The 17593-nt window shown below is 40.4% G+C and overlaps 1 protein-coding gene across 2 annotated transcripts in view; it reads right to left on the bottom strand.

Moving 5' to 3' along the window:
• Positions 1-4881: 4881 nt before the first annotated feature.
• scn8aa (sodium channel, voltage gated, type VIII, alpha subunit a) overlaps positions 4882-17593 on the bottom strand; it is a 41855-nt gene continuing 29143 nt past the window's right edge. For both annotated transcript variants that reach the window (XM_063882905.1, XM_063882914.1), the window contains 7 exons: positions 16187-16309; positions 11492-11776; positions 11092-11145; positions 10779-10916; positions 10577-10681; positions 10189-10459; positions 4882-10103 (listed from right to left, as the gene is read on the bottom strand). In XM_063882905.1, the coding sequence (XP_063738975.1) occupies positions 8944-10103; positions 10189-10459; positions 10577-10681; positions 10779-10916; positions 11092-11145; positions 11492-11776; positions 16187-16309 (2136 nt within the window). In that variant the 3' untranslated portion in view covers positions 4882-8943. The remainder of the gene's footprint in view (positions 10104-10188; positions 10460-10576; positions 10682-10778; positions 10917-11091; positions 11146-11491; positions 11777-16186; positions 16310-17593) is intronic.

Genomic DNA, 17593 nt, shown 5'->3' with positions numbered 1-17593 from the left:
AGCTAACAATAAATGCAGCTACAGTATCACGCTTAAGTTAGCTCGATAAAGCAGGTTCAGTAAATAGTCCTCCTTGGCTAGTTGTAGCCATGTTTGCTTACATTGTTTCGCAATCACATATTTTAAAAAATAAGGCATACTTGCCTTAAGAAAGTTGCTTATTAATAAGCATCTGTTTGTCATTTCTGTCTCAGAGGACTTTACGAGTGCAGAAAAAAGCCCTTTTTACTAAATGTGTCATTATGTACAAAGGTAAACCTTTATTGTTGAATGGATACAGGTAGCTACATGTGTGGAGGAGAAGAGGCAGGAGTAAAATGTTTATGTTTATTCCTTATTCTTTCTCATCATTTTAGTCCATTATAATAGACCATTTTATAAAGAGATTTTATGAAACATGTTATGTCCAAATGTTTAGATAAAGCCCTTCAAACCTCAACTGTATATGCCATAAGCATTACCACCCATTTCGTCAGTAGTTCTCTTTTTACATTGAAATTGCACAACAAAGTTCTTCAAGACTTCCATGTACTGTTTGTCTCCTTCACTTGCACATCCAACAATGGCTGTATAATCAGAGAACTTCTGGAGAGTATCGTTACTGCGTCATGTCTGAATGTCCGATGTGTATATTGGATGGTAAATAGAAAATAAAAGGGCACTGTGCTCCAAAACATCAGATCAAACATGCAGCTCTTACTGGAGACTGTTACAAAGACCAAAATATCACTCCTATTCTTCCAAATGTTAGCATGGAATCCATAAGGCATTACAGGTAAATGCACTTAATGGTTTTCAAATATTAAAGGAGTGAAGAATGCATCCTTGGTGTCATACACCGGAACAACATTTCTACACACCTGCTACTCTCTGAATGTGTGAGAGTGGGCTCTGACCTTTAAACTTTGTTGAGGGGACATACGCCATCATAGTTCAGATATGCTCTGATATAGACCAGCCTAATGAGGAAAACAGTCATGACATGTGTCACTGGAACACCTGCTGTCTTTATAAAATGACAGGTATCGGCACTTGCACGTTAGTCCTCTTGGTGTGTGTCTTCAAGGTGCTGTTTAAAGGCAAGGGGGGGGGGCTTCTCTGTGGCTTTAACACTATTACACTGCATGGGCTACTGACAAGCAAGTACAGTACTTTGTTGAACACATTATCAAAGTCCCTCAAAGGTGAGTTTATGATTTTCTTGTGTTTAAAAAAAAGTATTTCGCAGGATAAACTGTGTGTTTATGCTCTTGATCATGTGTTTACCAGGCGACCTGAGGATGAGCCTACAAGTGTGGTGTATGCTGGTCCTGTTTCTCTGTCCGAGCACTGATGAGATGGTTGTCAACAAAAGCAGAATGGCAAGGTGTGTATTTAGTTTCTGTCTCTGAGATAGGATACCGGCATTTTTAGACTTTTAGCAACAGTTTGATATGTATTTTATGTATACATTTCTGTAATGATTTTGACTGAAAAATCTAAACTAAAACAAAATAGATAAATTGTTGTCATTTATAGACATTGATAGAGCAAACATCAACAGATTAAACATATTTATATATATATATATATATATATATATATATATATATATATAATAAAACATAGTTGTTAGTTGCAGCACCTTCTAGATACATTTCATGTCTGTTGTGAAACCTGTACAGTGTATTTGAAATATTTAACATGATGTTTAGCATTGAAATGTCCCTTTATCCACACCGCTTTTCTAAGATGGCATTTATATCGGATGGAAAAAGGAGAAAACCTTATCATCCGGAACTTCAAAAGGCATTCAGATGGGACATTTGGCAGCGACTTGACCCAATACCTTGATAAGATCAAAGCAAAAGATTTCGTAGAGTGGCTGACCAGCACCAAACAACAATGGTGAGCTGAAAGAAACCTTTAAACACAAATACACTGTAAAACTGTTTTAAATCATTGAAACGTGATAAAAGTAAACTAATTGCTCTTTTACCAGTTGTGTGGAATGATCAAACATATTTTTATCCTTTTGGATTGAAAAAATACGGTTTACATGTTGTCATTTAAATTTTTTGGGATGTAACTTTGACTTCAACTCCTTATATTTTACTTACAGCTGCCATAATGAACTGTTCCGCCTTGCAGCAGGAGTCTAATACAGCTCAGAATACATTTGCAGTATTATTGATACTGCTTTACATCATGCAGCATTATGAAAGAAGATGAATCCTCTGCACCAACATAGAACATTTTTGTCAGTTTATTTATGCTGTATATTTTTTTTTATTAAAGGTGCATTTTGCACATTGCTGTTTCCAAAAGGTGATGAGAAAAATGTAATGTGTTCCTTTTTTTATATGAATATTTTTTGTTTTGAAATACACATCTACCGGTTCAATGTTATTTCAAATGCAATCATGTTGAAATACTGACTACTGATTCTCTGTTTTGCCTCTTTTGATTTTAGAACTTGTATTATAAATCTCAATTCTTATTTTCTTAGTCTTTTTCTGAATGCATTGTGGATTTTAACTGCATGCCTTTGCCGTTGTGATGCACACAATGATAATGAATAAAAGGTTAAATAATATGTTTTATACTGACATTGAGATTGATTCTAAGTACTATCCTACTATCCAGATGAATGATTAGACAAGGCAGTATTTAGTGATTTGTTAAATAAATATGGCACAGTTGATGCATGCACATGGATGACCAGATGTAGGTGCTGTTGTTCAGCTAATCAGAAGAAAACAGGCAGCCGAACATCTCTCAATACAGGCTGATTTGGAAAATCTTTTTTTAAAGACTGTTTGTGGGTGTGAAGGCATATGCTTTGTTTCCTTTACAGTGGATGCTGTATATAGCGTGCACTTTGTTCACACACATTTACATTGTTGTACAATTAGGTTATGCAATGAGGCACATACAGTAGGCCTAAGTAAGAGAGTTAACATTCTATTGGACAGGAGAGCCTGGTATATTTTAGGTAGGTGGGGAGAAACTGTAGGCTAGAACTGCTGGTGGATTTTTAATGTATGTGTGTGTGCTGGTAATGGATTGGTGGGAGGTTAGATATATGTCTGCCTCATTGAGGAATGTAATGTATGGGGGTGAAGCTGTGGTGGAGTCCCTTGGCTTCTGGCCATACAGACATGATGGAGAGCTACCTCTTTGGGCTCCATCCTCCTCCATCGTCAGTCTGACTCTCTGGGGAGATAGGAAGACCTGGGGAAGAGGGGGAGGGAGGCACGAAAGGAGAAAGGGGGGGGGGGGGGGAGCAGAGAACACAACCCTTGGATCTCAGTCAAGGGTTGAAATGGGATCAGATAGTAGGAAAACTCCCTTTTACTGACATTTACCAGCTGGATTGCAGCAAAACGCTTCCCAGCATCTCATTGCAAAGGATGGAGAGTCCTTGTAAATGATGAATCGCTTTCATTAGTAATATGATAATATTCAGTGTTTCTATCGGGTATAACAAGCCAAAGCCTCTCCTTAAAAAGGCTAATCCTGTCGAAGGAAATACTGTGACACGTTTAATTGTTATATTTAGCCACGTTCACATCTACCCACAGAGAAACCACGTGGCAACATGCCTCAGAGGAAGGGAGGGGAGTGAGAGTAAAGCGAGCAGGGGGGGGGGGGGGGGGTGTAGGTGTGGCTGTGTAATATTTAGGTCGAGCTGCTCTTCACACTAAACACACACTTTATGGCAGTGTTTAGCTCCACGACAACCAGCGCTGTCATCTTTTCATCCGACTCCACCCACCTCTAGCACCAAGGAAGACATCTTCTCTGCAGCTACATCTGCTTCCGTCGGCGCTTTACCTCGTCGTTAACGAGCCTCATTTTGGGACGAAATTTCTTTCTTTTTTTGTGGGATTTTTTGTATGCACGTAGGAGCGGTCTCCTAGGGAGCCGTGTATGGGCTAAAAGTGATGGAGGCACTGGGCCAAACTGGGAGTGTGCTGCTGACTCAGCCTCGATTGCTGCATTAATTTATCTGCACTGCAGTGCTCCACCACCTCCCTTCCCCTTGTCTTTTCCTTACCTCCCCCCTCCCTTTCCAACTCTCCTCTCCTATCCTCCCCTCTCTACCTCACTGCACTCTCACATCCTAGAGCAGTGACACCAGTTGGAGAGGGAGAGGGTCGATTGCCAATACGTGTGATAGATAACAGAGAGGGACTTTTGAAAATATCATACTAAAATTCCAGGGAACGGAGGAAGCGCCGGGGAGGAGGTGAAGTCGAAAGGACTGCACATGACTTGAAGGGAAAGGAGCCAGGGAGACAGCATTTTGTAACAGGACCAAAATAAGGGAACGGGAGGAGAGAAAGGGAGGGTAGTCCATGGAGAATTTGCCATCAATTCAGGCTTTGGTGAAAACTCGATGCATCATTTACATACCTTTCCGCCCACTCTCCAAAAAGGGCTTATTACACTAGTTCTCCCTGAAAAGCAAAAACAGATAAATTCCCCAACATCTCAGCCCTGTTCTCGAGAGGTTTTGAGGTCAGGAGGGCTATGATGACTGTAAGATAATACCTCCAGGCTATTTACTTTATGGTGGACCACAAACAAGAGCATCACGGTACAGATGGACTGCATACTAATGGGGCTATAGTCCATCTTCTGCCTGTGAGGGGGATGTTAACACAGCACTCTTAACAAATTCAATAAGTCCATTACACTTAAAAGGCTGCCTTTCACGACCCTGTTACCACAGCACCACACAGCTCCCTTTCACAGAATGTTTTGTAATCCACTTGGATCCACATACATCACCACAAAAGTAACATTATCTGCACAAAATGGTGACCATTACTTAAAGTGGACACAAGGAATCTGAAAAAAAGCCTGAAGGTAAATGGAAAACCAACACACGATTCGTAACTGGAAGGCTGCTTTATTGGTAATAAAAAGGTTCGTGCTCAAATGAAGACAATCTTTAATATATTCTTACCAAGAGTCCACGTGGTTGTGCAACACACCATCATATTGTACTGTATATCCTCTTTTATCACGGTGTCAAATGATAACAACAGTTTGAAAAGCACTTTTTAATTTTTCAGCAAAAAGAAAAAGAAAAAAACGCCCATAATAAACCATGCTAAAAAAAGAATGAGTCCTATAGTCAAATATTGATACAAAAATAAATTTTAGATGGAAACGGAAACATAGAAGAAATAAAACAGAAATATAGAAGGCAAGCTGCTTTTTCACAAGCCAAGTGGGTGACACACATAGCACTAAGAACAGGACATTTAGCTGTTTTCTGTTAACATCACACACTGTTGAATATTAAGATATAGTGGGTTGTCTCTGGATGATCCTCCGGCAGTAGTTCTGACTCGACATCCCTGATAAATGTTGTGCTCACCCCCAAATCTCTATACCCTCCACAGTTTGGACCGTTTCTCTTTTTTTCAGTGTGGAATCGACATCCAAATTTGCAGAAAAAGCAGAAAAAGGCACATGCCATTGAGTGGAACATTAGAAACAAACCATTCAACAAAAGAAACGTGAGGATGAGAAGCAAGTACATGGTTGTATGCATGTTGACCTGTAATGGCACTGATGTGTGGGTATGGGAAAAGGCCCTGGGCGTAGGTACAGTCTCAGGGAGATCACTGGTAACGTTGGTTGGCAGTGAGGAGTCACCTGTGTGTGTTTGAGTGTCCGTGACTGTGGTTGTGTCCTGTATACTTAGTGAAGGTGAGAGATATGACAGTAAGTGAGAAATGTGCTGGTAACATTATCCTTTCATCATGATTAGGCTACAATCCATGGCAAGCAGCTCCAGTAACATCGCACATGAGCTATCCCCCAACATAAAATGGTGCTGGAAACAACCAGTTTTTAGACATCCACTGAACGTGTTGCACATAAATCAAATGTGACAAACAGTGTTCTTCTGTTTTATGTATATACATATAGACATATATGTATACATGTATATATCTTTTGTATTATATAATATCTATATTTCATTCAATTTCCGTCAACAAAGTGAAAAGTGTCTCAAAAAATCCAAAAAGGTAACAAATGTGACAAAGGGCATAGCTGGAAGCCATTCTATATTATTGTTATTATTCATTTTTTGATTATTAGTTGTAACATTTTTTTAAATTCCGTATTTACAAAAAACACAACAAAGCATGCCGATAAAATAAAAGAATATAATACAATATTTATAGTTTCTCTCAAAAAGTTTGTTCTTTTCAGCGATTGTGCCATTTACATCATAGCCTGCACTGTACATATATATGTTTTTGTGTATTCTTTTTTGTCTTTTTTTGCTTGTTTTTTTGTCTTGTTGTTTTTTTCAAGTGTGAATGTATCATTCTAAAACATTACATCCGAGATGAATGTGGATACATTGGATGACATTACTCACTTCTCCTGTAGTTCTCATTGGGAATGTATTTGGTTTCAGTGTGCAGCAGCCAAACTGATTTAGAGACCTCATATTGTAAACAGACCTCAGTTATTGTTACAGACAGGGGGTTCGGGTACAGGCAGTGTTAAACACACCAAATGGCATTAGTGGTGTGTCGCAGGATGCCAGATATGTCCAGTCATCCAATTATAAATAGGACCATCACTCCTGTGTAGAAAATAAATGGCAGTAACACCTAAGGAGGCAGTTGTGTCTTTACCATTTGACAAAGCCTCAGGTTTTATTTTTATGAAAAACACCCACAAGCTCATTATACAACATAGCTGCGTTGATGTGAGGCCTGCTGATGTTAAATCTTGGCGAGTGTTCGCTTTTCTACCTCAATCTCTGGCTAATTGTTATTGAAGCGGGTGATAGTACTTTAAAAGCCTGCAGGTATGTGAAAAGACGGTGCGAGCCTGGGTCCAACACCACACAGTGTTTAAGAGGTCCCACAAAAGCACAATGATACACTGACAAACATGGGACTTTCAGCACTCTGACTCAGACCAAACAATATTCACTTCTTCAGCTCTTCCATTTGTCTCTTGTCCTCATGGCAGTCATTCTAAAACCCTGAAGGGAGGGGCCCTACTTATTTATTGGTCCATGTTTGTGTAATTTATCACTCATCCACCTCCCTGAAATATCAGACAAATTCCATTTAATTCTACAGTCCAAACCACCTTCCATTCATGCTAGGCACGACAAGGCTTGTCCTTGTGACAATTCTCTGCTCACTCTGCTGTTTCAGATGGTCAGTGTCACTCGCACTGATCAAATCCTTTTTCTGAGAATGATTGCATCACAAGGACATCAAAGAAGGACTTCAAGGCTTTTTTTTTTTTATCTAAAGCTGGCAACTCAAATTGTCCGAAAAGCTTTACCTAAAACATCCCTCACTGAAAAATTCTAATGTGGGTCCGTAAAAGTACAAAATAGGAACTGGAAATGAAGGGAACAGTAAGATTACTGTCCAATGTATCTATCAAAATGTGTTTGTCAGTTTTCACTAGCCCAAAACAAACCAAGAAAAACAGTATCAAAAGAGAAAATAAAAAATAAAACCATATTTCTGTCCCTTCTCCTGGAACTACAGCAGTAGAGGGAATACCTTTTGACACTCGAGCACCAGACCCTTTCTGGTACCAGTTATGGATTCCTTGGTGTGACATTCACCTGCTCTCATTGCTGTAACAGGGACCACAGGTAAGTAGGAGAGTGACTGTATGATGGATGTAAGTTAACAAAGAGATGTTAGCCCCAGATTTGGTTCAGGGAAACAGGCATGGCTCACCAAATCTGTGCATCCTTATCATGAGGATTATCTGCTTCCTCATATTCACACTTCCAACACTATTCAAATTCAGAGCAGCAAAAAAAAACTCCTTTCTAGTTTGTGTTGTTGGCTGATCTGACTGAGACTTTGCCTCTGAGTGCTTACATCCTTCATTCACCTGAACTGTTAATGAAGGGCTGAAGTAAATATATATCATGTATAAAAAGAAAATCAATGAAGGGCAGGAATGTATGACTATCATTCCCCCAATACTTTATATCCAAAATCATCATTTTAAGTTATGATCAATTACCCAGTGGACATCCTCAATCTAAAGTCTAGCCACTGCAGTGGCTGAGAATTTGTGTCTTGTGGCCTATGATTACTCATGCATGATTCCTGATCAAAACATGCCTCCATGCAAGTCATTTCTATGCATTGAACGAGCACAATAATTATTAATCATCTGGAACTTGGTCTGAGTAAGTCTCCTTCAGCTCAAGTCAAAAAGATGACTAATGACCCCCTACCCAGTCAGTGTGAAAGTCCATGTAGAAAATGTATTTTTCAATGTCAGTATAACGAACAGGAGATGAAAAGACAAGTGACATGGGCTAAATGTTATTTTTTTTGCTGCTCAAATAATGTTAAGATGCAAGTTCACTCAGCACAAACAAACAAAAACAAAATCTTTGTCTACAGTTCTGGGTTTCCCCCTCCCTCGCTAGTGTTACCTTCCTATCTGAATTTTATAGGATGATTATTGTTTTCTTCTTGGTAAAGATGAGAAACAATGGTTTACAGAGCATCATTTAGACTGCTAACACAGTTCTAGTTGGATCTGTATGATCCAGTCCCGTAGCATCGGAGCGTTGCTGCGGGGGTCCACACTCGGTGGTGGCAGGGAATTTGCAATTCTTCGATAATCTAGCAGAGATTTCTTTGCCGTGGCAGTTGGTCCCCAAAGGTGAGTGTGATCGGCCAGCACACTGCAAGTCATTTTGTGTTTGTTGCTCATATGAACTTGGTCACTACGCAGCAAAATTTATGGTATCTGATTGTGTTTGGTTCAGCTGTCTATGACGACATAAGAAACCACATTGCCTCGGCAGTATTCAGTCTGTAAACATTTTTTTATATGTTTTTTTTTTCTTGCAAATGATCAGTTTTTCTACATTTGTTGAGTTTGGGCTCAGAGTCTCTGTGTTTATGGGACTTTGAGAGTCACTGAACCCTAACACTTAGATTCCCACTCATCTTTTTGGTTTTTGTCCTTCTCTTTTCGAGCCCACTCCTCCTTGTTTTCGTCCTGCTTCTCCTTGTCAGGTTTGGTCACACTGTCGTAGGAAGGTAGAGAGGCTGTGGATGGTGTACTCTCCTTCTTCTCTTGGTTGGTCCCCCCGTTCTCAAACTTATTGTTAGTAAAAGTACGACGCTTGAAGATGATCCCTCGCCGGATGAGGTGGATTCGGTAGGCTTTCTGGATAATTTTGGCAGAGACATCCTCCTGTTTGCGGCGAAGCGTGGTGGTGATGGGTTCATACGACACCTTGGAGGGGTTGGCTGCCACAAAACGCTCCTCCATCTGTTGCCTCAGCATGTCCAACTCACCACTGTCACCCAGCACTCGCTTTGTGAAGGCAAACAGGATGTCCAGGCAGTGAATGCGATCGCCGCTCACCATGGGCAGGTCCATGGCAATTAGTTCTATGGTGTTGGGCTTTGGCACACGAAGTGGGTGTTCAAGTGTGTCAGCAAAGTCAGACAGCTTGGCAAAAGTAATAAATTGTGATGCAGTGGGGTCAAACTTCTCCCAGATCTCGTAGAAGGTCTCAAAGTCGTCTTCACTGAGCGGATCAGCACTTTCCTCTGTGGCTACACTGAAGTTCTCCAGGATGATGGCTATGTACATGTTGACCACAATCAGGAAAGAAATGATGATATACATTACAAAAAAGAAGATTCCCACTGAGGGGTTTCCACAGTCGCCCTTCACGGATGTACCAGGGTTCTCCAAATTGGGATCACAGTCTGGAGGGTAGTTGAGGATCGGCAGCAGCAGTCCGTCCCATCCAGCTGATGTGGTGATCATGAACAGAATGATCATACTGTTGCCGAAGGTCTCAAAGTTGTACAAGTCATCGATTCCCGCTCCATGTTTTACGTAGCCAAAGTTGGACATGCCGAATATGGAGAAGATGAACATGACCAGAAAAAGCAGTAGGCCGATGTTGAACAAGGCCGGCAGTGACATCATCAGAGCAAACAGTAAAGTCCGAATACCCTTAGCACCTTTGATCAGACGGAGGATACGGCCGATACGGGCCAACCTGATCACCCTGAACAGGGTCGGTGACACAAAATATTTCTCGATGATATCAGCCAAGAACATACCTGAAAGAAAAGAAGAAGGAAATAGATTACCATGAGAATGCAGACTCTGAAGCTACTTATGTATTGGTATATCTTCCATACTCACCAACAATAGACAAGATGACCACCACCACGTCGAAAATATTCCAACCATTGGTGAAGTAATAGTGGCGAAGGGCAAAAAGCTTTAGCAGGAACTCCGTGGTGAAGACTACAATAAAGATGAAGTTGACCCAGTAGAGGACATTCTCCGTTTCGATGGACTGATCGTCAGTTTCCACCATCATGGTGACCATGTTGAGGCAGATGAGGATCATGATGGAGATGTCAAAGACTTGCTGTGTCACAAAGTCAAACACCATGCCCTGGATCTTGTTCTACAAGCACAGAGGATACAAAGAGTGAGATTTAATGAAAATTCAACCAAAAGTAATAATAATACTCACAATTGAGTAATCTGATAACAAAAGAAATAACCCAGAGAAAAAACATACCTGTGGTCGAGGAATAGGTTTCTGTGGCTTTTTGGACCCAAGTTTTTTCATAGCATTGTAGTACTTTTTCTGCTCCTCTGTCATGAATATATCCTGACCTCCAAAGTAAAGGGATTAACAAAGGTTTGGTTATAATCAAATTCATAACACTTTAATGGAAACTCCTAAAGCAAAAAAGGTGTTAAGACAGAACGGGTCTTATCTTTTTCTTCTGCTGGTTGAAGTTGTCAATGATCACACCAATGAAGAGGTTCAGGGTGAAGAAGGATCCAAAAATGATGAAAACAACAAAGTAGATGTACATGTAGATGTTGACTTCATAGTCGGGCTGGTCTTCCACCTGAAAGGGAGGCACAATGTTGAAGGTAGCGTACATTGTTGGAAAAACAATTATTACATTTAATGATTCAATGAGAAGCTTGATTTGACCATCAAACATGTCAAAAATGTCCTTAAAGTCTGGCATTCAGAGAGAGAAATAAGCATTCATATTTATTGAAAAACAATGAATATACCTCTCTTGAATCCACAGCTGCATACATAATGTCCATCCAACCTTTGAATGTGGCCTTTCAAAAGAGAAAACAGGACTGAATACATTTGTAGAAGCCTCAGATTGTATTTTGTAATCAAAGAAACTCAAACTCAAACCAAAACTGATGCATGTCCTGTGGAACAGCTTGTGCACGAAAACAAACACAAAGATGAAGAAAAAAGGGATGGAGAAACAACAAACACACTATACAGAATGAATGAGTACTGTTAACGCTAACCGAGCTTAAAGCAACAACAGATCCTCAGGAGAAGAGAAAGACATGACAGAAAAAGTGCATAGGAAAATGGGAAACGAAAGCGTGTTAGCATGAAATAACAAATGGTGTCAGAAGGAGAAGCCAGGAGGAGTGACACTCTCACCACTTGCAGCAGGGCGAGGTATCCGGCGCCCACATTGTCAAAGTTGATCTTGACGTTCTTCCACCTGACCTCGGTAAAGTTTTGTTTCATGAGGGCTTCACACTGGGTCTTGTTGTTGACCACGTCAACAGAAAAGTACTCCTCAGATGTCTGATTGAAACAGTAGTAGTACTTGCCCGCAAACAAGTTGACCCCCATGATACTGAAAATCAGCCAAAAGATGAGGCAAACCAGCAACACATTCATAATGGAAGGGATGGCACCCACCAAGGCGTTGACTACCACCTAGACCAGACCAGGGAAGACAGGATATAACATGAGAACAAGGAATCAAACGCAGCTCTTTCAACCCCTCCGACAGGACACTACATACTGTTATGGCGTTACACTGAGTACTTAAAGCTGTTCAACCCTTTGTTACAAGGTGGCGTTAGCAGCAGCATTTTGAAATCTATGATGATTTAATGTAGTTGAAAATAAGCACTGCAAACCATTGTGATATACATACTGACATGGGGGATAAATGGAGGGAGCTGTATCAGTCCCTTTCTAATTAGAGCAGCACTGAAGTGACTCTGGGATGCTCTTTGATCTGTTGAAGCATGCGGTTAGAAGTGCTTAAGGGATACTGAAGCACACACATACACACACGAACACTTCCACCGAGGAAAACGCTGATTTAAAAAAAAACATAAGAATGTTTATGATGTAAAATGTATAGCTTATAAACTTTTTATGTAAAAAAATAATAATGGGAGCATGTTATGAATTCATGATTACAGCCAAAACTCAGGAAACTGTCTTATGTTTCTGCATGGTAGAATAGTATGTAGTATTATATCACAAGACATGAAGACATGTCAATGATAGTGGGATTAATTTAAGAGTATAGTAGCACATTTGCATGCCAGTTGCTTAACAAACATATATTGAGTTCATGTTCTGTCAATGATAATAGCAATTTAAAGTTCACATATTTTCATAAATATACAGACACGCATACATAACGTTTACACTCTTACATACAGTCACACTTTGCATGCCATTTTAAGCTTTATCTTTCCAAAGCCCCAGACTGTTAATTGCTTCTTTAAAATGTGTCTTTGACTGTATAAATTAAATAAATATAAAAAAAATAACATGAAATAATAATGAGAGCAGATGACAGTGATAAATACAGTTTATGATATTTGGAGGACATATGTGTATGTTTCTACACATTTAGCTCAATGTCATAAATAAATAAATCACAAGTGTTTGCCATACCAATATGAAGTGTCCATTTTTACCACGCCAACCTTACAGTCAACACTCTTTATCTTACCAACACTTTCTAATAACTAAATCAAACAATATACTAACACTATAGAAGTAAAGAAAATCAATTGACGTATAATAATTCCCACCACCATCCCAAGATCTATACCTTTCTAGCAATCAAATCCAATGATTTACCGTAGATTTATCATCGCTAGTAATAAGCTCAGCGCACACATTGAGCCGCTCACTACCAGTGTTAGGCAGGCCGATCAGCAGCTCTCAGGCAGACAGCTGAACATGCATGTCTTTGGCAGACTCGTTTTATGGAGCCATATTCCCTCCTTATTACAGACAGACAGGGAGGAGCTGCAGAGCAGGATTCTCTCAGTGTGTGCACAACCTTCACCCTTTGACTCGTGATGACAGTGATTCTTAAATTTGTGCTGTACAGCATGCACACTGTGAAATATTGTGTCTGAAGCAAAACGATAAAAGAATGGCTTTAGAATCATGTTCCAAATACAATAATAGGACTACAAATCACTCCTTCCTTCGCAATGCACTCGCTGAGAGAATGACTCTTTGCTCGATCTGAGATCAAATTGAACCGCTTTCAAAAACTCTGTGTTTAAAAAAAAGAATTAGGCCATGCTGCGTGGAAAGCATTCTCAGAAAGAGGGAAAATGGCTTTCAAAAATGCATAATGTGCATCGGCAGTTATAGTACATGCGTGTTACATGGCATTGTGCAATCTCAAAAACCGCTCAAACCAATAAATCAATAAATAGAGAAATGTGTGGATAGAGAGATAGCTGCTACATATATTATTGTTGAAGCTTTGCTTGCTTTTGCGTCTGACGAGCCATTTTAATGTTTACATGGATTGAATGACAAATATCCAAAGGACCACATGGCTGTGAGTTTATATAATATGTGCTGGCCAAAGGCCATTAAAGTGATTTGGCTTTAAAGGTTTTATATAAAAACCCCATTTATGCATTTAACTGCTGGCAAAGATAAAACTACCAAAACAAGTTCAAAAAAAAGTTTGGTGTAACTTAATTGTCAGAAGGTCTGTCAAGGAGGATTTAATGACAGTGGGTTAAAGACGGTCAGAGATATTGTCATTCCTGTACAATGCATTCCTCGACAAAAGTACAACTGAGAATACAAAGCAGCATCAAGAGAAAGAGAGAGCAAAGTACGTCGTCAGAAGAGCCCATAATCATTGCATGTTAAGCAGTGCAATGTGTGCAGTCAAAGCTGCACTTCTAACTCGGCGCTGTTGAGTTGTCTCTGCGGTGCATCGTGCAGTAATGCTCAACCAGCGGGTTAAAAAAGTTCTCATTGTTCTAACTCTCCAGAATCTCTTTCATACGGTGTCATCTCTCCATTCATATACTTCCCTATTCATTTGAGTATTGGTTTGACCTTAAAAGTTTAAATTGATTTTTATTTTATTGATCAACATTTACATTAAAGTGAGCAATTAATACGGCAGGATCAATTCCTTTTTTGTTCCCCTTGGTGTGACTGGTCCACCCTCACCTCTCTGACCACATGCACCCGGTTAATGGGGTTATTCATATGGGTACTGGCATTGGCAATATTTCCACCCCAAAAATGACAAAAATAATTAGGGGGTCTATTTCCCATCCCAGAATTAATAATTAAACCTATAAAATGTTAAAGGAAACGTTCATGACAGCATCCATAAAGCCTATCTGGGGCCTAAACACATTGATGTCTGCTCTTGTGCAACGGCATCACATTTTAGTCGCTGGATATCTAGTATGAATGTGACTTCACAATAAATTGAAGATAAATCCACCCACTATAATATTGCAGGCCCTCATTTTTGGGACGTTATAAAAAGGGGCGACACATTGTCTATCTAGGGTTGAGAGTGTTGTCCGAACGCTGTACTGCTAGTCAAACTATCAACCCAGAACTCGAAGTCAAAGTTATACTGGGCCCCTTGTTGCCTCCCAGTTTCACTTCCTGTGGGAGTGGAAGGCAACAGGAAGCCAGGGCCTGCTGTATTTGCTACAGTATGTGGTGCCATGACATGACAGCAGTAATGCCTTGTGTGAAATGGCAGCCTAGCATATTCTTTAAGCTTCTGCCTGCGTTCCTGAGGGAAGGCACTATAAGTTATTCTGAATTCACTTTTTAATAAAGACAATGTTTACAAAAATGTACTGTAATGACCTTCCCCCAGAATGGACTGTAAGCAGACCCGTGCTGACGCTGGTGGAAGCTTAACAAATATTTTTCCTCCCAAAGCCACAACACTGAGTGTGTGCTTTCTCTTTCAGTCCCTGATGCTAAAAGATCCTGGACAAGCAGGAGAGGGTGGTGACCCTCCAGCGGTCCTGCACAGCTGAACCGGGTCAAGGTGAAGTGAGTAGTGGAGGGATAAGAGGGTGGTGAAGAGGATGGGGGAAGGTAGGGTGGGGCAGATGTTGCCAATGTCAAGCTAAGGTGAAGAGGAAAAGATCAAACTAGAAGAAAAACGTAACCAGTCAAAAAGAAGTGAGAGTAAGTTTAGGAGTGTTAGAAAAGACAAGAGGGGGAACTACAGGTGACAACAACCAGGAACAACCTAGCGCTACCACCAATCACAGACAACCAATCGGATGTTACAGGAAGGGAAGGCTGAAGCAACCAGAGGTAATTCTGCTCTGTAAACTCTGTACAGTTCCATTACAAAATGGAACGATTCCTCTGAATGGTTGTTTGGCAGCCGCCCTGCATGCAGAGTTTTGTTGTGATAGCTTTGGCAGAGGTTTTGGGGTCCTTCAACTACCTGGTTCCTGCTGGTTGTTCTCGTTGCCAGATGCATTGTGGGATGGTGTGAGCTGGGGAGGGCAGGGAGGGAGGGAGGGAGGGAGGGGGTTATGGGAGCCTGGTGGAAGGTTAGGGGTTCTAAATTGAAGTCAGTGGTTGAGAATCAGGCCGAATGGCGAGGTAAATGTGGATTTGATGGTCTATGAAATGACATGGACGTTTACTTTGATCAATTTTGCATTCATTTTGGCCAATCAAGAAGAAACAAAGTCATCAGAATATCTAGACTGTCACTTATGTGATGAGGCAGCTTTGTGAAAAAAAACATTTATATTGCTCTTTGGGAAATTTGTAATGTTTTTGTTATATATTCAATTGAAATGCATGTTGTTCTGCTGGCAATACAACTTTACGGTTACTTTACTCTCCCAGCTGCATCATGACTTGTTCTTTCGCTCTAACAAAAGCCATGGTACAGGATTGCGCATAAAAAGGTGACTTCTTGGCTTTCATATCCTGGTTTTAAAAACAAATCCCCCAAATATTTTGGATTTTTTTTTTTCCTCTTTTTTAGTTCAGTTCTAGCATGCTTTAAACTGTTGAATGGGCATGCGGAAGGATCAGCTGCTTAGCTTTGGATCTTACCCTCATCCCTTCAAAACGTGACAAGGCTCTGAGGGGTCTCAAGGCCCTTAGTGTCCTGAGTGATTTAATGGGCCCTAGATCGGAGTAGCCCAGCGCATTAGCTACAAGGCTGACTATAGACACCTACACAAAAACAGAGAAGCAAAAGAGGTTCCAAACTGTTAGAAGTGAGAATATTCACTAGGGAAGAGACACGGCCCTGGCATAGGCACACATAAATCTATCCATGTATATGCATGTATAATATTGCATTTATACATGTATATACACTGAGAGAGAAGGTCAAGGTTTAGTAGAGGACTTATGTGCGTAGTATTTTTAGTAGCAGTGCACCATAGGGATTGTATGTCTGTTATTTTGGGGCAGTAGACGAGATGTGAAAAGTCCTTTGTACCTGCAAAGAAATGTGAGGTTGAGAGAGAAAGAGAGGAGAGAGAGACATAAGACTCAAATAGAGGGTAAATTAGGCAGAACAGAGTGATACACAATTTAGTAAAGATACAAGCAAAGGGAAAGGGAGAGCAGAAGAAGAGGAGTGGGGGAGGGAGGGAAGGAGAGAGGTTACCCCGTAGAAGCTGACAAAAACCCAACAGACTTGAGAGCCTTACCCTTGCCCCTCTAACATTGTCTCTCCATGTCGCTCTTGGGCTGAGGCATAAAATCCCATATAATTTAAGACAGACAAACTAATGGGACCTAAGAGAAAGAATACAAGTAAACATGTACAAGTGTGTCATTTTGTCATTAAATCAAATTGTCACACAGCATTTAGAGTCAAATAGGAGAGCCACAGTCACATGAACCACACACAGAAACAGGGATGGAGGTCAAGGGCAGACTGGATATAGTTATTAACACTGGATGGTACTGAAAGGACAAAAACACAGTCGAGTTACACACAGTTAACAACGGTTAACAATAACATCACACAACCTCAAAGAAACTGGTGCGGCCCCTCTCACGTCCGGCAGCAGCCACCAAGCAACTGCTGCAGGCAAAGAACCAGTCATAGTGTTTAAGTATTAGTTAGATGCAGTAACTAAAGAGTTGTGTGTTTAATTCACAAATCTTTATGTAACACTATTCACAGGAACATAGTAGATGTATAGCTAAACTACTACAACTAAATGAATGTAAAATAAGAAATTATGGTTTGACATTTATGAATCCCTTTCAGCTCTGGGCCATAAAGCTCCTCTGGGCTAATTAGACATACAGTAATGTTTTGTTATGAAATGATAATATGAACAATGGGGATTGCGGACAGCATCTTCCCTAATGATTCTTAAGGGCTATGAGAAGTGCGGAAAGTCATGATGAAGCCCCTCAAGTGTGCTAAGACATTACATGCTGATGGCTGCACAGGGTGGCTGTTATGAAGGATTCTTTGGCTGAATGCCGATTATA

The sequence above is a fragment of the Eleginops maclovinus genome, chromosome 1 (genome assembly GCF_036324505.1).
Source record: "Eleginops maclovinus isolate JMC-PN-2008 ecotype Puerto Natales chromosome 1, JC_Emac_rtc_rv5, whole genome shotgun sequence".
In the NCBI taxonomy this organism is placed as follows: domain Eukaryota; kingdom Metazoa; phylum Chordata; class Actinopteri; order Perciformes; family Eleginopidae; genus Eleginops; species Eleginops maclovinus.
This window is presented reverse-complemented; position numbering and strand designations above follow the sequence as displayed.